A 25289-nucleotide genomic window follows, 5' to 3' on the forward strand; every position below is an offset into this window, starting at 1 on the left:
GCTGCGCAAAGGCAGGGTATCAGGCTGTGAGGAACAAGGAAATTCGTGAAGTGACCTACGCACAGGAACAAATAGTGGACCAGTTGAACCTCTCAGACATCTCAAGGGTGCATAAACCTAGTTCTAGCACCATCCCATACTACTTCGAGTGAGACCTCAGTCCGCGCTCCATGGACTGTTTCCGAAAGGGCCAGTAGTACAGGGATTTGTTTGGCTAACTAACTCTGAACCTGGGTCAAGCCCCAACAAGCCAACATATATGTAACAAATTTGAAATTGAGAAACCAAAAGGTGACCTACATAAATCATTTGAAATGACAGATTTGGGCATACTTTATTATTGTTTAGGAGTGTTAGCATAGAAAATGCAAGGTAGCCTGATGTGTCTTTGTGTCACAGGCAAAGGATGTGAAGAAATACATAAAATGTTAAATAGCATTGTAGAAGTATATTGCAGTTTCTTTTGAAATGGGAATGAAATTCTCCTTGATCAGGGTCTAATCTAGTGGGTACAACTTTACATAAGAAGCTGACAGTTATGGAGTTGGAATTGTCTCACAATTCATGAAAAGTCCCAAATTTTTTCACTAGAAAGAATCAAATTGAGTCGTCAGGTTTATGGAAGGGAACACCCTATTCACAGGAATATAACTTGAAATTAGTCGAGCATATTATTTCTCGTCTTATTGTACGTTTATGCTTTCAAAAGATAACCACGTCCAAAGACTCAATAACAACTCTGGTAAAGTTTATATATGAGAAGCACTTATGAGAAAACTCATCGCTTAACGACAATTGAGTGAGGAATATGCCGAAGGATTCAATCTTGCACTCAGACATAAAAAGGAATTTGGGGTGTCCAGCATCTTGGCAACAAACCAACTCCAACCATAATGTGAAAGGCAGGTTAACTATGAAACCCCTTTCCCAATTTGTACTATCGTTGCCTCTTGAATTCCAACAAGTATTTGGATGCTTAGATCCACAAAACTCATGCTAGGTAAACTCTGCATGATACAATTGTGACGTGCAATCTTGACACACGCTCTGGTTTTCCTCTACAAGAGGGTAAGTCAAAATATTATGAAAAGCTTACCTGTAATTTGATCATACACTATTGAGGTATTGCATGGAATAAACAATATACTATCAATGCAGTAATGAAAAACTCAAAATAAATGTATTTCTTATTGCTACAATAGCGCTACTCTTGGTATTCTCGGATAAAGCAGCTAACTTGCATGTAAACTTCTTCCTAGAATAGAGTGCCTCCTACCTAGAAGTGTGTCCCCTGCTCAAAATATAGAACCCTTCTCTACTGTGCACTTTTCTTAAAGATAAATCTATGCATAAAATAGAACTAAGAATAACACCTAAATTAAGAAAAGTGAGCATCTAAGTCAAACTATAAAAGCATACTAACTATGAATCTATCTAGGTTTAGGAAACACTAAACAAGCATGCTTGCATACAACAACCACAACATGCCTAAAATGGATGCACTTCTTTCATCATTGTTACACCCTCGTAGGAAAACTATAATCTATAACATGTATCCTAAGGCTACATGCATCTACTGAAGGTGCAGACTGAAAGGATCTACTGAGATGAAGTATTATTGAAGGAGAAACACCTTCAAAACAATAGATAGAGTCTAATGTGCATTCAACCCATCTGCACATAGGCGATGGTTGCTACTGGCTATACTTCTCCCCTAAATGGAAATTGCACTATATTGTTGCACTACTGAAGGAGAAAATCCTTCAAAGCAACACAAATAAAACTCTAACATATATTGTCACTATGGTATAAGTTGTAAAAGATCTCATCAATATAGGTAACAACTTCGATAATTGAAAAACCAAAAGTTGAGCTACATAGATCATTTGGAATGATAGATTTGGGCATACTTTATTATCTTTTAGGAGTGTTAGTATAGAAAATGCAAGGTAGCATGTTGCATGTTTATGTCATAGACCAAGGATGTGAATAAACACATAAAATATTAAATAGCATGGTACAAGTCGATTGTAGGTTCTTTCGAAATAGGAATGGAGTTATCCTTGTGCAGATTCTAATCTAGTGGGTATAGAATTAAATAAGCAATTTATAGTTATGGGTTTGCAATTGTGCTACGATTCATGCCAAGTCCCAAAGTTGTTCACTAGAAGGAAGTAGAGGAGTCATCAGGTTTATGAATGGGAACACCCTATTCACAGGGAAATAAGTTCAGATTAGTTGGGCATATTATTTATCGTCTTCTTGTACATGTGTGCTTTGAAAAGTTGACCACGTCCAAAGACTCAAGAACAACTCTAGTAAAGTTTATAGGTGTGAAGTACTTCTAACGAAACCCATCACTCAATGACAATTGAGTGAGGAATATGCCAAAGGATTCAATCTTTCACTCAGTCATAAAAAGGAAATTGGGGTATCGAACATCTTGCCAACAAACTGACTCCAACCATAATGGGAAAGCCAGGTTAACTGTGAAACCTCTTTCCCACTTTGTAGTATTATTGCCTCTTGAATTCCAATAGGTATCTTGCTGCTTAGATAGACAAAACTTGTCCCAAGTAAACTCTGCATGATACAATTGTGACGTGCAAGCTTGACACACACTCTAATTTCCCTCTAAGATAGGGTAAGTAAAAATATTATGGCAGGCTTAACTGTAATTTGATCATACATTGTTGAGGTATTGTATGGAATAAAGAATACACTATCATTGCACTAATGAAGAACTCAAAACAAACGAATTTCTTGTTTCTACTGTAGAGCCACTCTTGGGATTCTCTAAGGAGCCACTAATTTATACAGATTTGGAATCTTTAATTAGTATACAGAAAGATTAAGCAATGGTAGTGATCACTCTTTGCCCTCCCACGAAAGGTCTATAAAGAGTCAGCAATAAATTGATTTAAAATTGAGGTATATTCTTGACAAATAGGAGTCTGACACTCCAACTCTAATTTAGTGACAAGCAAATATTCAACTGTAAATGCCTAATCTCCTAGAGTGAAAATTTCTAGATAAATGGCTAGCCTAAATCTATCCATTGTCCACATATCCCAAAAACCATGTATGTCTAGAATCTGGTTGTGCGTGAGAGAGGGAGATCACATAAATAATCCATTATCAAAAGAAAAAGTTAAAGCACAACATTCTTTGGAGATTTTCTTTTTTTAATTTTATTACATTCCTTAGAAAGTTTGAAAGTACAGAACTGAAGCTTCCCTCTCCTTCCACACTTCATTAAATATGCCCCCTTTCTAATGCAGATATGGCCTGCAGAACCATAATTAGCAAACAAAATATGAAAAGTAAGTTTAATAAATTAAAGTAGCTTTGTTATACCTCAAGAAAATGGAGTCTGAGAAATTGGATGCATTCTCTAAAAAAGATGATATAGCAAGATCTAATCACATTTTTAATTGAAACAAAGGTAAGTTGTATTCATGCTCTACAATACATGATATAATGAGATCTAATGGAATTTTCAACTCAAACAAAGGTAAGTTGAGTAAGTTCAAGCTCCAAAATGATGGAATCCAACTTTTGAGTGCTAGTTACTGTATATATCTTGCTAGAGGCTATAACATAGAGATATTTGTTATATGTGTAGATAAAAAATGAAAGGAATGTGAAATTTTGACCATCAACTATAAGTTCCTTTCAAGGACTAGATCAAACCATAACATTGTTATCAAGATAATCAACTCACCCTTGCTAGTATGCTTATAGTAGTTTCATGATAAAACTCAAACTCAATCAACTTCAAACAACATAAATTAACCAACGATATGTCTGAGGTTGGTTAAGTAAGGATTATATCATACTAAATTTAGGGCAGATTTATTGGAACCATTGTCGACTTGTTGAGGCTTTTGTATGTCTCAAGGGTGGTATCTACTAATTTTAGTCATCTCAAGTCAATGGTCTATAAAAATGACTAAAACTATGTAGCTTTTAAAATATATTGAACCACAGAATCGGGAAAGGAAAAATACAAATTAAATAAATCTAAATGATAATGTTGGTGCAGACAAGAGTGGGAGTTTTTATTTGGTAGCCAAACACACTTATGTTTTTTTTTCTATTTGAAAAAATTCCAACTAGTCATAAGGATAATTACAAGACTTTTTTTTCCACAAAATTTAAGTTAGGTAAGTGATAATCATGAGATTTTTTTTTTATGATCCTATATTTAAGGATTTTAAGTAAAATATATATTATTTCAGGGTTTTAAGCTAATTGATATTTTAATTTTCCCAATCTCTATGCATGAAAGAAAGGAATCTTGTTTACAATGTAGATCAAATTTTAATATTTAGTTAGTCTTTTTCTGCTTGATAAAGTTCCATAACCTTTTGGGAACACAATCCTTCAACTTCTATCAGAAACATGAGTCCTAGTAGATCCGAGTCTAGAATATTTGAATCCATTTCCAATATTTCCTTGCAAATTGAATATAATTATGGATCTAAATGTTGTGAACTTTTCTTAAAGATATAGCCCCTACCCATCATTATCAATAGCTGCATGACACACCTTGTCATACTTATTCTTTTTATGACATGGATTTTTTCTCTTGCTTGAGGGATAAAGTGGTTGTTTTCTTATTGGCTATGATAACTGGCTATAACAAATGACAAGAGGTGTAGAAACATGGAATGAAATAATTACATCTATAGCTAACATATCCTATATCTATTAGTGTAAAAGGGATCAAATTCACTTATATTGAAGGTAGCCTAGTTAATAATATAATAGATATTTCTAATCAGATCATAGTAGTTAGTCCCAGCCAGCATGAGTCCCTGTTGATCTAAGTGTCTTTCATGTAGTGAAATGGGATAGATACTACACCTACCTCTATCAGTAGGGATGTTGGATTGAAAGGGGAATTCTCTGCTCATAAAATTTGAATGGGTGGAGAAGAAGATAGGGGAATTATGATGATGGGTGTTATTTACTACTTGATGGATTTCACTCTAAGGCTTGAACATCTATATGAAATTAGTGCATGGATAAAGCTATAATACCTTATGGAAGTCCATATGGAAAGTACTTAATCTCGTGGGTCTTAAACTCGTCTACAACCTCCTTACTGTTAACGTCAACAAGTAAAACACAAAACACAACCTGTTTCCTGGGAACATGGGATCTAGAACATGTAACTTTGAAGAGGAACTGGGCTTAGGGATTATTGGAAGTACTATTAGCATACCAAGCCAACCTGGGTGAGTTAGAAATAAAACTTCTTTATTCGAGAGGATTAGCTACGAATGTTGTAGTGCTCTCTCATGTTCCCGTGGGTTGGCTTCTCACTGAATGGATGTCCTGAAATGGCTTAAACTGACACTGACTAATAAACACATCGGAACTTCCTTTTTAGACAAGGCTTGCTCATTCGAGGGTTATGGCGCATTTCCATCATATCCAAATTGATCCCAAATTCCTTCCTTTTTTCCAATCCTCGACAATGAGTAAGGGATAATGTTTACAAGCCTATCCATTTTGGACATTTCAATCATTTCCAACAGAGATTATGCGAGCGGGGCATTACATTCCAGCCAAGCTGGATGGTCAAACTTAGTGTCCAAACCCTGGTTTACTGATCTGTAATTGATCTAAGACAAACAATAAGGTATTACAGACTCATGTGCATGGATATGCCTATGTTATTTTGTGCAACAGATCGATAAGATTGTGAAATACATAGGAAATGAAGCAGTCAAAGAAAACATATAAACACAACAAGTTTAATAAGGAGTTCACCCAATACTCTTGGGCTACATCTCTTGGTCCAACCTTTAGTGGTGGCCTCTTTATTACGTTTTCAAGCAAATTATTTACAACAGTGAGCTCAATTTGAGTCTCACACAACAGATATAAATCAACAAGATTGTACTTGGATCCCCCAAGTCTCTGGAGTACATAGACTCTCCTTACTAACTCTTGAGCTCTATTGGTCATAGTAGTATGAGCCCAATCTGAGAATCATACATGATAGGCATCACAGAGGAGTGCGCTTGAACCTCTCAAACCTTCACTGGAGTACACAGACTCTCTGACTTTCTCTGTCTCTGTCCTAATCCTGGCTTGATGCTACCTTTTCTTATGTAGGTCAGCTCCGCTTCTTCTCTCTGCTCTCTTCTCTTAACTTTCTACTTCCTTTGCTCTTTCTGTCAGTTTGTGGCTTTAAAGCCAATATTCTTCTTAACTATTCATTTCCTTTCCTCTGTCCATTTGAGTCCCTCTGTCTTGCATCATCAGTCACTGTATAACACCTCACAAAGAGGTGGCCACCTATTTCGTAACGGATGAGTGTCGTTCTCTTGGACATACTCAAAACGACCATTTTTATCATTAACTCCAAGTATTCCCATGAAAAACGATCTTTTGCCAATGCATTGTCCATATCATACTTCAAATCCTATGTGACCTCACTTCATAACCTTGTCAAATTCAGTCATCCATTGGAACATATCTCTGCCATTGATCTGGGGGCCCCGGACCCTATGTTCATCGTTCATATCAGGCAGCTAAGTAGCATGACGTTTACCCATCCGATGTGAGAGGTTTTCTCTCTCCCCACCGGGATGCGTGGCGATCACTGCATGGCATTGGGCGGAACTCAACCGAAACTACTTATCGCTCGAAGCCCCTTCGATATTCTGTCGGTTTTGTGGAATCCCACTCCGACAGAACCAAAGCATTATTTTCCGCATTTTATATTTATTTCGTCTCCGGGTGCTTGCGGCCTTTCCTTCTTTGAGTGGTCTTCCTTGCAATATGCGATTAGTGGTTGTCGCTAATCGCATATCAGAAACGACCCTCGTTTCTTGAAATGACCTCTGGATTTGCTAATTTGCGATAACGTGCATTACCATGGGCTGACAGTTTGCGTGCTTGACCGATGGTCCTCGTTGCTCCGCGCTGATCACCAATTGCAACTATTACGAGGATACCTCCGATAAGCTTGATCTTCACAATATTTGTAGCCTTTGGCATAATTTTTGAAGAGTTCATGAAAACTTAGAGAGTGTTCTAGGATCCAATTTGGATCATGGAATTCCCACTGAAAAAGCTTTTAGACCAACAAAAGTTGGTTTTTAAGCATCAATCAAGTGAGGGTATAGATTCCTCGCTTGCCCAATTTCTATCCATTTTTCACTACTTGGTTTTGAACCTTTGAATCCAATCCTAAGGTACTCAACATCCCCTCTTCACGTAGTTCTCACCTTCTTGTCCAAAATTGTATCTTCCTGCAATTCATTGACATATTCAGGCAACAGATCATCAATAGAAGGCAATTAACTCTGCTCTTCAGGATATTCAATTAATGAAGGTTCAAATAGTCTCAAGATTCCTGCATTAACTACTAAATATATGTGCATGTAAGCTATCAAATCAAGGTGAAAAGCATTCTCACCAATTTTCTCAAGTATCTTGAAAGGTCCATACCTTATTGGCTTCAGCTTCATACCTTCACCTTGCATTATGTCTTTGCTGATATACAACCAGACTTTATCACCAACTTGGAAACTATGCTCAATTCGATGCTTATCATTCCTTGCCTTGTACTTGGCTTGGCTTTTTTCCAGCTATTCCTGTACTGCCTGGTGAATTTCTTGGATTTGTTCAATGAACTTGGTTGCCTTATCCACATCACTGTGTCCATCAACTACTATGTCTTTACCAAAGACAAAATCCAAGGGAGACCTTGGTGTGAAACCAAAATAGGTCTCAAAAGGAGATCTCTATGTAGAAGAATGTTTAGCACAATTGTAAGCATGTTTCATATAGCATAAATGTTCATCCCAAAGCTTGGGATGCTTGATGCAATAGCCTCTGAGAAACTGGATCACTATCCTACTGACCACTTCTGTTTGGCCATCTGTTTGTGGATGAAAGGTTGTGCTCTTCTTCAGTCTCATGTCCATAAATTCCCATAGACTTGACCAAAACTTCCCAATAAATCGAGAATCTCGATCAGATACAATGGAAGTGGGTAATCTAAAATGAACCCATACATGCTAAAAGAACAATTTTGCTATTTGTTCAGCTGTAATATTTTTGTTACGGGGTATTAAAATACACATTTTGTTGAACCTATCCACAATAACATATAAATAGTGATGAACTTTTCTAGATTTAGGCAGTCCCCCAACAAATTCCATGGAAACACTTTCCCAAGGATGAGAAGGAACTGGTAGTGGAGTGTACAAGCCTAGGTTTCTATTGATGGGCTTGCTTTTAGCACACATGGCACACACTCTTACATATCTAGAAACTATTTCATTCATTTTTGGCCAATAACAAAATCTTTGCAGCTTTGCAATTGTTTTACTTACACCAAAGTGACCTGATATTAGAGAAGTGTGTGCTTCTCGAATTATCTTTACTCTCTCAGTTTGAGGAATGCATAACTTTCCAAAATGATACAAGATTTGGTCCTTAACATGAAAATCCAATTCTTCTACTTGTTTTCTATCACTTAAAGTTGCGCATACATTTTAAAAATCTATATCTTGAGCATACTGTTCAATGTAGCTTTCATGCAATACTGAGTTATGCTTAAGTATAGTAGATGCATTTATGATTGGTCTGGACAACATATCTACAACTTTATTATTTATGCCCTTTTTATATCTGATGACAAGATGAAACTTTTTTTGAAAACCCATCCACCTAAGGCATCTTGATTGCTGCAACTTAGATTGTGAGTGTAAATATTGAAGTGGTTGATGATCAGTATGTACAACTGTCTCTTTGCCCATTAAATAATGTTTCCACTTTTTCACACTCTATACTAATGCATACAATTCTTTATCATATGTGGGATAATTAACTACTATAGAATTAAATGTCTCAGAATGATAACATATGGGTTTACCGTGCTGCATCAACACTGCTCCCATGGCATAGTCACTGGCATCCATTTCAATCTCAAAGGTTCTTTGAAGATTGGACAATGCTAGTATTGGTGCTGTAATAATCTTTTCTTTTAAGGTGTAGAAGGCTTTCTGCTGTTTGCCTCCCCACTGAAACACCTTGTTCAATCCTATTAAAGCATGTAAGGGAGCTGCAATCAAGGAAAGGTTAGCAGTAAACTTTCTCCAATACCGTGATGATCCTAGGAAGCTTCTAACTTCTGTAGCAGATTTGGGTTTAGGCCAGTTTACAATGGCTACAACCTTAGAGGGATCTATCTTCAATTCACCACCCCCTACAATATGACCCAAATAATTCAAAGATGTTTTGCCAAATTCACATTTTGAGAGGTTAACATAAAGATTTTCTCTTTATGTTCACTTTACATGCTTCAAATGTTCTTCCATGTTATACTAAATATAAGAATGTCATCTAAATATACAATCACAAAATCATCAATAAAAGGCCTGAGGACATCATCCATTACTCTCATGAACGCAATAGGAGAATTAGTTAAGCCAAAAGGCATAACTAGCCACTCATGCAATCCCTACTTTGTTTTGAAAGCAATCTTCCATGCATCTTGCTCTACAACTCTAACCTGATGGTAGCCACTATGCAAGTCCAACTTGGAAAAGTAAACAACTTCCTTCAACTGATCTAATAGATCATCTATGCGAGGAAGGGGATAACGCTTTTTGATCGTTATCTTATTCAGTGCTCAGTAATCATTGCACATTCTCCATGAGCCATATTTCTTTCTCACCAAGACAATTGGAGACCCACATGGTGATGTGCTAGGTCTTATGAACCCTTTCTCAAGTAGCTACTATATCTACTTCTTGATTTCTGCATTCTCTAAAGTAGATAACTTGTACACTCTGATGTTAGGCAATGGAGCATCTTGCTGCAAATTAATATCATGTACTATTTCCTTTTTGGGTGGCAGACTTTTAGGTTCTTGAAATAGTATATCATATTTTGAAACAAATTTTTTCTAAATCAGCTTGTTGTTTAGCATTACAGCCTTCAAATACATTGGTTTTATCAGATTTCTTTTCCTCTACAACCATCAATAAGAATTGTTTGCATGGATTTACAATTCTTTTAATCTGCCCTGAGTTTATGAGAGTATAGTTATTCTTGAGTTTATAAGCTCTTACAATATATTTGATTCCATCTTTAATGAGTTGATACTTGCTTTTAGCTCTACAGTAAATGGCTTTTCTATCATACAAGTAAGGACTTCCTAAAACAATTCCACATATATCCAAAGGAACTATATCTTACTCAACATCATCTACAAATGGTGACCCAAAAGAAAACCTAAGTTTACATTGTCTAGGCACTTGCAGCTTTGCTTTATCACATAAACAACCCAATGGATATGGCTTCTTGTGAGGTTTGGTTAGTAATCCTAGCTTCTTTACAATTGCTTTAGAAATTAAGTTTACTTGTGAGCCACTATCAAACAAAGTATCAATCTTTTGATGCTTGGAAATAACTTAATATGAAAAAGCCCATGTCCTTTCCTCTCATTTTCTTCATTATCGGTAGATTGTGCAGAATTACTAGTAGATGCTTCAAAATTTTTACCTTCTATACCTGTGGCTGTGATTGTTGTTTCATCCCCTGAGTCTGACCCCAAATATTTTTGAATAGCTGCAACAGTATTTTTATTTTTGCCATCAAACTTCTTGGGCCTCAGCTCTGGATGCAGCATCCAACAGTGTTCATCATCATGGCCATCCTTCTTGCAATGAGTGCATGAAGGTTTGGCCTTTTGTATAACATTTGTCTTCCTCTATTTCCATTTCTGTTTTCTCTTTTCCTTGTTCTTGCTTGTAGTGGGTTTTGATGATCCCCCAACTTCTGGTTTCACATTCTTGCCTCTAGCCTCTAGATGTGTAGCCTGAATAGATACCTCATCTATGCTAGTGGGATTAAACATGAGAATGGTGTTCTTTAAATAGCTGTGTAGACCACCTATATACTTCAACAGAGTTTCAGGTGAGTCTAAAGAAATTCCTAGAATCAAAGATCTTTTTCTAAAATTTTGGGTGTAGCCTTGTACACTTTCCCTTTTAATTGGCAAAGAGTTTTCCAACTCATCATGGCTTTCTGCATATAAGCTAGTGGATAAAACTGTTTTTTAATTTCAAAAACAAATTCACTCCAAACAAAAAGGATTTTACCATGCTTCTTCATGTCAGCTTGTGTCCTACCTTCCCACCATACCAAGGCAGTGCCTCCAAGGCATAGGCTAGCTAGCTGAATCTTACTTTTGTCTGAATTAATGCTCTACACCATGCAATACACATCAATCTATCTAATCCAATTATCCAACTTCTCTGCATTCAACTCTCCATCATATATTGACAAATCAAATTTAACATCTAATTTAATGAAAGATTTTTTCTCTTTATATTTAGGGCTATTAGGAGGTGTGGGAAACTTTCCTTATTTCCCTTTGCCTTTAGAATCATCACTGAGGAGAGATTCTTCTACTCCTTTATCATGTTTGGAGTTTGATGAATCTTCATCTCTACCTTTCTTAAATTCTCTATACATTTCCTCTACCATGGCTCTCATGGTCATGAAACTATCCATGAACTGGGAGTCTATTTTCAAGGGACTTTCTTCTGCCATTTTCCTCTTAGGATAGACACTTCCAATTTTTGGGTTAGTTTCAACCAAATCTCCTTCTCCTAATTTGAGCTTTGTCCTAGTTAGCATTCAACAACAAAATCCAGCACAAGCTTGTCTAACCTTATCAACCTAGAGCTCTGATACCACTTGATCTGTAATTGATCTAGGACAAACAATAAGGTATTACAGACTGATGTGCATGGATGTACCTATGTTATTTTATGCAACGGATCGATAAGATTGTGAAATACATAGGAAATGAGGTAGTCAAAGAAAACATAATAGGAAAACATATAAACACAACAAGTTTAATAAGGAGTTCACCCAATACTCCTGGGCTACGTCTCCTGGTCCAGCCTTCAGTGGTGGCCTCTCTATTATGTTTTCAAGCAGAGTTTTTACAATAGTGAGTTCAATTTGAGTCTCACATAATAGATATAAATTAGCAAGACTGTACTTGGATCCCCCAAGTCTCTGGAGTAAACAGACTCTTCTTACTGACTCTCTACCTCTATTAGTCACAGTAGTATGAGCCCAATCTGAGACTCATACATGACAAGAATTACAAAGGAGTGCATTTGAACCTCTTAAGCCTTCAATGGAGTGCATAGACTCTCTGACTCTCTCCATTTCTGTCCTAATCCTGGCTCGATGCTACCTTTGTTTCTGTAGGTAAAATCGGCTTCTTCTCTCTCCTCTCTACTATGAGCTTTCTGCTTCCTTTACTCTCTCTGTCAGTTTGTGGCTTTAAATCCAATCTGCTTCTTAACTGTTCATTTCTCTGCCTCCTTCCATTCGAGTCCCTCTGTCTTGCATCATCATTCACTGTATAATGCCTCACAGGGAGGTGGCCACCTATTTCATAATAGATGAGTGTCAGTTCTCTTGGACATACTTGAAATGACCGTTTTTACCATTAACTCCAAGAATGCCCGCGAAACATGATCTTCTACCAATGCATCGTCCATATCGGACTTCAAATCCTATGTGACCTTGCTTCATAGCCTTGTCAAATTTGGTCATCCATCGGAACGCATCTTTGCCATTGATCTGGGGGCCCCAGATCCTATTGTCATCGTTCATATCGGGTGGCTAAGTAGCATGACGTTTACCCGTTCGATGTAAGCAGTTTTCTCTCTCCCCGCTAAGACATGTGGCGATCGCTACGTGGCATCAGGTGGAACTCGGTCGAAATCGTTTACTACTCGAAGCCCCTCTGATATTCTATTGGTTTTGTGGAATCTCGCTCCGACAGAATTGAAGCTTTATTTTCCACATTTTATAATTATTTCGGGTCCGAGCACTTGCGGCCTTTCCTTCTTTGAGGGGTTTATCCTGCGATATGCGATTAGCAACTTCTTGCTAATCACATATTGGAAACGACCCCCGTTTCTTGAAATGACCTCTGGATTTGCTAATTTGTGATAGCGCACGTTACCATGGGCCGATAGACTACGCACTTGACAAATAGTCCTTATTTCTCTGTGTTGATCACTAATTGCAACTGTTACGAAGATACCTCCGATAAGCTTGATCTTCACAAGATTTGTAGCCTTTGGCATAATTTTTGAAGAGTTCATGAAAACTTAGAGAGTGTTCTAGGATCCAATTTGGATCATTTACAGCCTACGCAGGTAAGTAAGAACATTCCCTCTCCCCCCCCCCCCCCCCCCCCCCTAAAAGTCAATTTTGTTGTGTAAAACATGTGGTTGAGGATTTTTTAAATAACCGAGAGCGATAATTGTGCAAGTTTCTTCTAATCTAGTTCTACTAGATCATATTATTCAAGAGAATCAGAAAATGAGTTCTCAAGAGATCATTGAGACCATAAGTAGAATAAGAATTGGAAACTACTAATATATAAGAGCAGGAAAACTTACAGGTCTAACAAATTCAAAATCCTTTTGAAACTGCAGGAAAGGGAAATGGCGGAAGTGAATGGGAGGACCAAAAACTACTATGCAAATAAACCTATCGATTATGCCTTGGAGTTTCTACTGTAATAAGTTAAAAAACCCCATGTCACATGCCTATCCATTTCGAAGACGTGCCTGCATATATTTGTATGTGTGTATATGTTTGTATGTGTGTATATATATATATATATATATATATATATATATGTATATGTATCTTTGGATTTTTTATTTTGACTAAGTCTGAATGTAGATTTATCTAGAATGATTTGGGGCAATGTACGTGGATCCCAAGTCACATGATCGTTAGGTTTAGAGGGCATTAGAGATTTAAGGGCAGTAGAAAGAATGCCAACATCAAGAGAGGATATCACCCACCGCCCTTGGAATTTGAAACATACCGGAATGTGAAATAAATTCTGACACCGAAAAAACAAGAAGTTCCAAAGCCGGATCCAAAGCAACATAGTAATAGTAAACTAGATAGACAATAGGCAAAAGTGATAGTGTTTAAATGGAATTAAAGGTCCTCCCACCACCAGAAACAACAATAGCTAATACAGGTCCACCACCTATTAAATAAGAGGAAACCAATATACTTGCACAGGCGGGAGATAATAAAAGAGTTTATCCACCTATGCTAGAGAGATTGAAAGTTGATAAGATACATACATGAACCATCCCCAAAAGTAGATGGACATAAAATATTTGAAATCTCAGTACCGATAGACATTAGGTCCCTTATTCAAGGAGAGAATATGAGTCATATAGATACAAAAAATGATGTAGCTCGCAATAGCAAAGAGAATCATAATGTGGATGTATTTCAACTGGATAAGTCCAGAGATAGACATAATATTCCTTCCCAAGAATGTCATAACCATATGGAGCAAGCCATATATAAACCCAAACATGAAAGAGCGAGGCCCCCAAACATGCAAAAGGAAGCCCAGAAGATGCTTACTGAGTTACCAAATGAGAATAACAGACAAAATTGGCCAATAATGCATAATACAACAACAGAAACAAATCATATTCATGCACTGGCTACTACAAAGAGAAATTTCCATTTATCCTTTCAATAATCATTGCAAAGAAAACACACACTGGACAAAGAAAACCCTACTCATTCAACATACCTTGCTTGTTGATACCCACCCCCCGGGGCAGCAAAACTCCATATTTTGTTTCATGTTTATCCTATCTCATCCATCCCCCTTCAGTAGTCTTCTTCATCCAATGCTACCTTTGGGTCCCTTTTCGATATTTTTGTTCATTGTTCCAGAGCTGAAGAATCTATCTTCCCAATTGAACTTAAACAATTGTTCAGGGTCCCCACTCTACCACCCATCTCACTTATGACAACTTCCTCATCACTAAATGGTTCCTTAGTTGGCACAACAATGAAAACTCAGACATATAGAATTTGTCAGCTATGGTGAAATGATTTGATCGGCTTCAGTGCATACACCAAACCACATGGATTCTATTTATGGTGGGAATTGTTACAGCGAGAATCATCCAGACACTGAAGATCAACTCAATTTATTTGGATCATAATGTGTGCATATTGTTGTTTTGATTGAGTTGTTCTGTAAATCTGAGACTTGAAACCATCGAACAAATAGGGTTTATATTTCAGATGGTAATAGGCATAGTTTCCCCCTTCATTTATTTTGTTTTGAATATTTGGAACTGGCACTGTCACTGTATTACTTGTAGGCTTGTGGTTAAAATTAGTTGGGCATATAGACAGACAGAATTTATCATGAGCTCTTTATTTTCAGCAATGTCTGGATTTAAAGCAAACAATAATGGATTGAAATAGATATGCAGGCTGGCATAAACCACTTTTATCTGGGTCTAATCTTATAAGAAGGGTAGAATTGAAAGGACTATGTTGAGTGGGGTTTGGGATTAAGATGGAACCTTCAGACTCACATAATAAACCTTTCTTATGAGCAACGATTTTGGATATGAAAAGTCACCCATCTGTCAATTCATCGACTGTGGGGTATTAAACTGTATTTTGCATTGGTGCATGAACGGAGCTAAATATGTGCTTGCCTCTATGAGAGGTAGACATAGCTATAGGAGTAGAGGTAAAAATAGTTGATCTACTTGTCTCAAACTAAGATCGAAATTCATTAGTGTGCATCTCAAAGCTAGTTCTAGTGGTTGACCTTTTTGTTCACCGAATCTCAATGAATGATGTCAGTTAGTTAGTTGAACCTGCAACACATCCTGGATTGTTTTAGATTCTCAAGAATCACCAGCAAAGGAAACATATGCAAATATTTTCATTTTGAAAAAGAAACTTTCTTTAAAGTCAAATCCAGATCCATGTTTTTTTTGCCTAATCAAGAATATAAGAATGATTAACTGGTTTTAGAATATCGAAAGGATTCTCTTTAGCTAAATAGCCTAATAGCTTGGAAATAACTCTTTTTGTGATTTTTGGAGTGTTTGAATCCTCCAATTTTTTATTATTCCCTTTGTTTCCATCCTTTCCTTCAATTTCTGCACCAGAAAACACAAACAAAAGCCTTCATTCAATAAATATAGCCTGATAGTTTTGACACACAAATCAAAGAGCTGGGAAATTTCACAAATGAGTCATTCAATAGTCGACAAGAGATCTTAAAAACTCAACAACCTAAATGACTACCCTTATTGATTTTGATTCTGATTCTGCTAAAGATATCTTGTAGCTAGATAGGTGTCAAAAGGAATTTAAAAGGAAGGAACCAGATATACATTCAACCCTAAATAGTTTTTGGCTTAATAGAAACATATCGAATAGCAGATTTTCTGCATAAAAATAAATAAAAATAATAAAATGCATGTATTAGATAACTCAATGAAAGGAAAAAATTTTGTACTAAAAAAAAGATTGACAATAAGAGCACCCTCCTTGGACAGAGATTCAAGCTCACATAGTTTAAAGTTTCGCTATAAAGTCATAAGATTGACTACAAAGTTATCAAAACGATTGATAAGTAAAATGGATCGGGAGCTAGGGTTTGGAGCTATGCTAGGTTTAGGGCCGAGGGCCTAGGGCTCTGAAGGTGGAGGACGAGGGGACTGTGAATAGGACAAGGAGGTGTGCGGGAACAAGGACCAAGGTAGCACTGGGTCAGCAAGTGGCATGCACAGAGAATGATTGAGGACAGCTAGAGGGCCCTCAGTTAGAAGTTCTGGGAACTAGGAAAATGTTTGATTCTTCCCTTTAGATAATGGCAGACGGAGGATTTATGAGGTTAGGAAACCTGTTAAGCTGTGTTTCCACCTTCCTTGAGTAGCACGCGACTGTTAACAACACAGTGAGAGGAAGCACGAATGGGCTGCTTTCATCTTGGGGAACTCAGCAGTTACCAGGCATAAATCAGTTAAAAAATGGTCAAACCTAGCGATGCCATTGATTTAGACCCCGAACCTGGAGACATTTTGTCGGTTTGGGGTTTGGAGGTTACATATCAGAACATGGAAAAATATATTTGTCTAGCTGGATGCTCTGGGAAGGAGAAAGCAGGATCAGAGTTAGCCTGGAAACAAAAGAAAACCCTAGGTTTGGTGGAGGAAAGTTTAGGGCTGGCATATCTAAGTGACCAGAAAGATTCAGCTATTTTTCTTAACTAGGAGGTGGCGTTTCAGTCGGCAGTGGCAAAGGAAGTGGAAGCACCGAATATCCCTCATGTAAGTTCTGATATTCCACACCCTCTTAGTCAATTTTACTCTGGGGGGTTTGAGGATATAATTATTAGTTGTGGGTTAAGGAATCCGGAGAAGAGAAGACCAGTTTTTGGGCCAAAGGCAGAACAAGGGTCTGCTGAGGTGGAAAAGTCACTGGCTTTAGGGCAGGAGCATAAATTATGGGGTCCAAGAAAACCCAGCGATTTATCTTGGGTTGGTGAATAGGGGCTTGAAGGGGAATCAGTTTTAAGGTATGAGGTCACAGGCCTCAGAAGTTGTCTTGGTCAAGGGGGGAAGGAAGGAAGAGTAGTTATGTCAACGACGGTATAGGAAGGGATTGAAAACGGGACAACAGAAGGAAGGGAGGGAGGAGGAAACCGAATTACCGTCGTAGGGAGGAGTGCAAGCACACTATAGGAAGGCTTAGCAAATGTTGAAACAACCACACAGAACACGGAGGAATTGCCAAGCAAGAGGCAGATGGGGGAGAAGAGGAAAACGTTGAAAATAATCAAGAAGAAGGAGATAGTTGCAAATCTGGTCCTGGGTATGTATGTAAAGATTGATGAAGCCATTGAAGTGGCTTAACATACTCTAGTGGGAAGGGAAGGGGGAAAGAAATATTCAGCCCAGTACATTTAGAAATGGGCTTTACAACAATGGAAATCGGCACCCGATAAGGAGTTCCAGGTAATGTCAATGGCGAAAGGTTGGTCTATCGTGAAATTTGAGAAGAAAGAAGTAGCACACTGGGTTTTGGAGAGGAATTGGGCTTTTGGCAATCACAAAGTACTATTTAAACAATGGAATCCCCTGTTTGACGTGCAGAGAGAGAAGGTGGACGAGATCCTGGTATGGGTTTGTATGCCTGGGCTTCCACCATTCCTATGGGTGGAATTGGTATTTAAATCAATTGGGAATCATCTGGATAAATACCTAGAAACAAACATGTCCTTCGTTCAGATGAAGGAGAAGGTGATGGCTCGGATCTTGGTAAGGTTGACTCTGTGCGAAGGTTTAGCAGAAGATATTAAGCTTTAGTACAAGGAGTTTAATTATACATTCAACCATTTGATTATGAACATTTGCCCTTTCGTTGCCATAGGTGTCATGTTTATTGACACTTGGAAAAAGAATGTCCTTTGGGTTATAGATGACGAAGGAAGCAGAGGAAGGTCGTTATTGGAATGAATGGGATGGAGGAGACAAAGAAACATCATATGAAGAAGGAACTAGGGACAGACCATATGGAAATTGATCAGCCTCAGGAGGATGTGAATGAGGGCACGAAGACTCAGGAAGATCCCTTGCCTGGAAATCTATCAGCTTAGCCGCAAGGAAAGGAGGAGTGAGGCCCAGCTCCTACAGAGGCATATGCTGATATTTGCTCTACCGACATTGAGGGTATGAGACTGGACTCAAAAATTCCTTCTCATTCTCCTTCTTTGTCTTTAAAAACTATTAGTTTTTTTCCTAGTCATTCCAGTGCTCAGAATATTATCATTCCTATTTCTAGTTCTGAAACCACCAATGTGGAAAGAAGTATTACTTCTATCCCCAATCTAGATTTGAACCGTGAGTTGTCTAAGCATGAAGAGGAGGGTGTGAGGGAAGATTTTATCACTGTATCAAAGCAATATAACCTTAGATCCCACGAGAAAAAACCTCCACCCTGGGGGGCGATGGGGGGATTGGGAATGGACCTAACTCAGATTAGTGAGTGGAAAGTGAGAGGTAGGAAAACAAATTTGTGAAAGCCTCAGGTTCGAGCAAAGATATATGTTGTTGACGGAAAACAAATGTCTATTTCTGGGGCTCTTAGAGCAGTAAAGCCCTTTGCTAGGGTTGACAAATGATAATCCTATCCTGGAACTGTAGGGGTTTAGCCAGTAAACCTAAAAAACTGGCTCTCAAAGAGGTTATCCATCAGTACAATTTGGATTTCCTCCTCTTGCAGGAAACCTTGGGAAGGGGAGAAGATGTCACAAATTCTCTGTCAATCCTTTTTTTGGGGTGGAATTTTCATGCTATGGATGCCAAAGGTCACTCTAGAGGTTTAGCCATGGGATTCAGGGAAGGGAAGTTTAAAATTCAAAATTCGTGGGGGATGGATCATGTAATGGGAATGGAAGTATACTCCATAGAATTATGCTCCCTTTTAGTGATAGTAAACATATATGGACCTTGTCAAGGAAGAGCATTGTTCTAGAATTCATTGATTTCCAAATCTGTAATGAATAACCGAAATCTTGTGATAGGAGGAGATCTAAATTTCTCAATTGGAGCTGCTAAAATATGGGGTCCCTCTGCTAGAGAAGACCCCTTATCAGATTTTTTCTACAATGCCCTTAGTACCAACAAATTGGTGGATATTAACCTGTTGAAAGTAAGGCCCACCTGGAGGAATCGAAGAACAGGGGAAAATAGAATAGCAAAAAGATTGGATCATTTTCTCTTATGTGAAGAGGTCGCAGCAAAGGTTCCAACCTTCCATCAATGGGTGGGAGAGGGAGGGAATTCAGACCACCTTCCAATACTTCTTGAGCTTACCAAACCTCCTAAAAAGCCGACAACCCCTTTCAAATTTAATCCCACTTGGCTGTTGGAGGACTCATATAACATACTTTTCAAAGAAACCTGGAGAACTGTGAGGGCCAGTGATTCAGAGGACAAAGTGTTCCTCTTCATGGAGAATCTCAAGCGTCTAAAAAAAGCAATGGTGGAATGGGCAAAGGCTAAGAAACTAAAACAAGATGAAGAGTTAATCAAAATAGGGTTGGAGCTACAAGACCTGGAAAGTCCTGAAGTTGATGGCTATGAAACTCAGGAAAAAAGGGATAGAATATTGTTATTGGAAGGTCAAAGGAGTAAAATCCTTCTAGCAAGAGAAGAACAATGGAGATTGAAAAGTAGAGCCATATGGCTGAAGGCAGGAGATGAAAATACCAAGTTTTTTCAAAATTATGCAAGAGGAAGGAAGAATATAAACACAATTTGGAAATTGAAGGATGAAGAAGGTAGAGAAGCAAACTCTTTTGAAAATCTGTCACAAATGGGGATAAGCCATTTCCAAAAGCTCTTCATAGGACAAGCGGAAGCTTCTCTGGCTGAAGTAATCAGGACAGCCCAAAGTTTCCCTCGTTATGTGGATGATGAAGACGTAGTGGATCTTATGGGAGAAGTCTCGAAGAAGGAAGTGGAGAGCATCATCAAATCAATGGCAAGGGACAAGAGTCCTAGTCCAGACGGATGGACAATTGAACTATTTCAACATTTCTTCGAATAGATTGGACAGGAAGTGACAGATGTGGTTGAAGAATCCAGAAGGAAAGGAGCTATTTATGCCCCTTTTAATGCAACATTCATAGCCCTAATTCCAAAGAAGGAAGACCCAGTCTCTTTCGAGGATTTTTGACCAATCTCCTTGTGCAATTGCATTTACAAAATAATTGCAAAGGTGATAGCTGTCCGATTAAAACCTATCTTGTCTAGAATCATCTCAAAAGAATAGTTTGGGTTCCTGGATGGTAGACAGATCCATGAAGCAATCGGGGTTGCACAAGAAATGATTCATAGTGTCAAATAGAAGAAGGGGAAAGGAGCAGTCGTGAAAATAGATCTCTCCAAGGCTTACGATAGAATAAGCTGGATATATATCCGTATGTTGCTAACACACCTGGGATTTAAAGTTGATTTCATAAATTGGATCATGGGATGTTTAACAAGTGTTAGTTTTGTGGTGATGATCAATGGGGCTGCTTCTTTATTTTTCCAAGGGAAAAGAGGGCTGAGACAGGATGCCCCCTATCGCCACTCCTCTTTCTACTGGCTACTAAAGGGCTCAACCAATTAGTACTGGAAGCCAGAAGGGAAGCAGTCATAAGAGGGCTAGAAGTAGCAGTAAATCTATTTATATCTCATCTTTTATTTGTAGATGACATTTTGCTCTTTAGTAATGAAAGCATTAAAGAAATTGAGTTTCAGAGGATCCTGGACCTATTTATGAAGGCTGCTGGAAATAATACTGAGAGGGGGGGTGAATCAGTATTATTAAGTCAAAAAAAAATTATTTCACACCCAGATCATATACGCTACTTCAGTTAGAGAAAACCACGTATATACGCAACTTTGGATATGGAAACTAGCGTATACCATGCAAATTCATAATTTAATGTATTCTACAGATGTTGATCATTAATTTTTGCATCAGAGTCATATAAAAAGTAACCAGAAATAGTAAAAACAGAGTAGAAGACAATCACACACAAGAACACAAGATATAAGGTGGAAACCCAATGTGGGTGAAAACCACCTGTTGCAATTTGTCTCTATCTTCTTTTAATTAGAAACTTCTTTTTACAAGGATTATGTACTGGCGCAGACTTATACCAGTACGCAGGCTGCAACCTGTAGAGAGCTACAACCCTCTCTGATTCTCCAGCTTCTCTTGGAAGGGAGCTACAACCCCCTTAGCTCTTGTACTAGCTGAGATACCAGTACGTAGGTGCTGACCTACAGAAGGCTACAACCTTCTTTTTTCTTCCAGGGACCACATTTCATAATTTTTTAGACTGGATCTATGAACATCAATCAAACATCAAGAATTTCTGCATCAAACAATCTCCTTTTCACCAATTAAAATTGAATCAAATAGACACTTCTATGACAGCTGTACCTAGAACACAGTAACAGTAACCATACACCAATTCTGAACCCAGATCATTGCACTAATCAGTAGAAGCAGCTACAACATAACTTAAGAGATGTACACTACTTCGATATTCAGGAACATGCATGCATACGCTTCTGTGTTAAGACCAGACTGCGTATACACATTCTTTACTTACAGAAACCCCGTGTATACGCGCCTTCGATTCACTGAACCTGCGTACAGATCTATAAAGGATAATTCACTGTTTCAGACATTTAGACATTATTGAACCCAGATTACCAGATTTATAGATCAAGCATGCGCCGCATATAACAGATCAAAATCATACAAAGATACTATTATTCAAGCCTTAAGATTTTGACCCATCAATAGAACTTATCCTTCTCCTTGTGCTCACGTTCCTCCTTTATTCAGATCCAGATCTGCACCATAACCCAATTTCATATTCCAAATCTAGCACTTTATCAGATATTCAATAATTCAGATGATCCTTTGCCAAATGATCTCCTTCCTCTTTTATATTCTTAGGCCTTTCACAATACCAAGGTCCAAAACCATAACAAATTAATACCATGGACCCAGTACTTGGCATCAACACATCTGTCGAGATACTATGGTCCGAAACGATAGGTTCAAATACCAAGGACTAAATACCATGGACCAAACTTAAGTGCTCCCACATGTACGCACTTTTCCTTGCGTGAAAGTGTGTGTATATGCATACGCGACTTTGGAACATCTAAACCACGTGTATACACGGATTGATCACGATGAACCTGCATATATATATTTTTCCTTCATTCTGAGAGCCTGAACTGAGATCTGTTACCAAAGTGAGTTGCCATCAAGGACAACACTTGTGCCACACCTATGCCATAGCACCAAACCTGAGTCATAATGCCAACAATATCCCCCTTTGGACTTGGTGTCAACCTCAAAGTCATTCTCCCCCTTTGTCATAAAGGGCAAAGGGTTATGCTCCCCTTGAGTACATGCTAGAATCTCTGCTCTCCTGTGCTAACCATGCTCCTATTGACTGAAGGCAAGATCTGCAAAATTATGTTCTTTAAGAACCTTCACTTATACATCATAGAAGACCTTCCTATCACCAAAGGACTCTATACAAACATCCATCACCCAACTGTTATAGACATTTTTGTGCCTAACAGCATGAATCATGAAATATCAATAATCTAAGGGATCCAAAGTCCCTAAACATGTTGTTCCTACCCCTAGAGGAATAAGGTCAGCAAACCACAGCACTGAAAATCAGTTCTCCACCTGAAAACACTCAAAAACAAGCTATTTCTGGATCATGTCAGCTGCTCCACTGAGCATCTGCGCTGAATGTCAACTGCTCCACTCTGTACCTGCGCTGAATGTCAAAATCAATGAAGGCTACCCGCACTAGGCCAGGTTGGCCAAGTGGCACAGTCATTCTGCAAGGTGTCAAATGCCCAGGAAGCTTCCAAAATGACACTCGGATCAGGGAATTCGCCTTGTGATGAGTAAGAGGATCTAGATCTCCAAGTGGAAGCAAGAAACTCCAAGTGGACTCAAGAACTGAAGAATAACTGAAGTGGGAGAGGACACTAGTCAGCTTCATGCCAACCTCAAGCTGACTCATCCTTTCTCCAAAACTCCTATATATAGAGCTCTCTCATGAGGTCTAGGGAGGCTGAAATTTTTTGCAAGTAAGGAAGTGCTGTTGGTTTGAGTATAGAACTATTGGGTGATTTGCTTGAAGGAGGTGAAGAGGAGATTTCTTTCTGCTGGGAGGTGTTGCTGGATTGGGCCTCTTATGGTTGTAACACTCTCAGAACTTTACTTCTTCCAGTAATAAAGCATTTGAGGTTCTTCTATATGCATGTGTCTCAATGGTGTATTGATGCTTGTATATTTGATTTATTCTAATCCTTGAATCAATTATGGATGTATGCTTCTTGTAGTTTCTTTTTCTTGTGCTTTTACAAGATCTTTGTGTAGCTGGGCCAGTGAAAGAGCAAGGAGCTGGGAGCAAGAAGCAAAGAGGGAAGATTGGATCAACCATTAGCGGAAGATAACGGTTAGTGGATCCCTTTCTCCTCTATCTTACATCTCATAAAGAAGTAATCTTGAATAGCTTTGCATTCAGTTGTTGCTGAGGTACTATCACCCTTAGAGTGGGATAGGGTCATTCCGTATTGGATACTTTTCCCAACAACAAATTGGCGACTCCGCTGGGGATCGTATCTTGTTGGTTGTTTGTGTTTTTTGCTATTCATTTCATAAACAAAGGGAGTACCAAATCGAACTGTATTTGGATCTTTCAAATACAAAGTAGAGGGCAGCTACTCTAGCTCAGTTTCTGGGCAAGTTTATGATTTGAAGAGCTGATCCACAAGGACTCTAATAAGCTCTTAGTGATAGCTTTTCATCATCCTTTTCATCCCTTAGTGTGTACTTGACTGATAGCTTCTGATTTGAGCAAAAACTGTGAATTTTTGAGCAATCTGTGACCCGGAAACCAAGAGAAACGAAAATTTCGTTCTTCAGTGCAACTGCTGTGAAGGCTGTCTGCATTTCAGCGCAGTTCCCGAAGGGGCTACCTGCGCTGAAGGTCAAACAGACAGTGTCCCACCTGCGCTGGACCAGTCTTGCCTTGTGCTACTGGGGTTTCCTGCTGTTTCTTGCCCTGTTTTCACCCTTGTTTTTGCTGCCTGTTACCAGTCAATGTGCCTATCTGAAATCAACTTTCCTTACCACTATTCCGCCTCGGTTGTATAAAGAAACTGTGTTTGTTCTTTGTGTATTTCTTATGCCATTTACAGTTTCCCATAACGAAAAGTGAACTAGTCTTGCTGTGGCCTCTTAGATCTAGACCTGTGATTAAGTGTCGTTTTGATCTTAAGAGTTAGTTTGTTTGTTGTTCATAACTGATTGAGCTTTCGCTTTCATTATATGGTTTGAATTTATATATTTCTAGTGTCGAAACAAGTAAATATTAAGGTGTCTTTTGATTTTGGACAAGCTTGTTTGCTTTCACTTGAAATTGAATTCAAAGTTATACAACAACTTTCTTTTTGTGTCACACAAACATTAAGAAAGAAAAAAGAAATACTTGCATTGTGCATGTGCATTATGACAGTTTGCATGTTGATTTAAGGAAAATGCATTAGTGTGTGCTCTATGATCTGTGTGAAAAGGTGTTATCTTTCTTTTCCCTCAGTAGTTAATATTTTCAAAGTTGAAAGATTGAAAAGCTTGCTTATCATCTTAGACTGCATTTAGGAGTGTTACTATACATCTCGTCGTGATCCATAAAGGCAAACCGCTAAACAAGATCAACCTTAAAATAAATTGAATTTACATAACAACGCATTGAAACATAACGCAAACACATAGAGGTCTAAGCTAGAGACGTGTTCTGGCATCGTTAA

At 38.2% G+C, this 25289-nt stretch overlaps 1 protein-coding gene across 1 annotated transcript; it reads left to right on the forward strand.

Annotated features, from left to right (window-relative positions):
• Positions 1-19431: 19431 nt before the first annotated feature.
• Positions 19432-20484, forward strand: LOC149167258 (uncharacterized). Its single transcript, XM_089430425.1, has one exon. It carries the CDS (start codon positions 19432-19434, stop codon positions 20482-20484), a length of 1053 nt encoding a protein of 350 aa, XP_089286551.1.
• The last annotated feature ends 4805 nt before the right edge of the window (positions 20485-25289 follow it).

This window comes from Pinus tabuliformis, chromosome 5_1 (assembly GCF_031772625.1).
Source record: "Pinus tabuliformis cultivar Carrire ecotype Pingquan chromosome 5_1, CPIR1, whole genome shotgun sequence".
NCBI lineage: Eukaryota > Viridiplantae > Streptophyta > Pinopsida > Pinales > Pinaceae > Pinus > Pinus tabuliformis.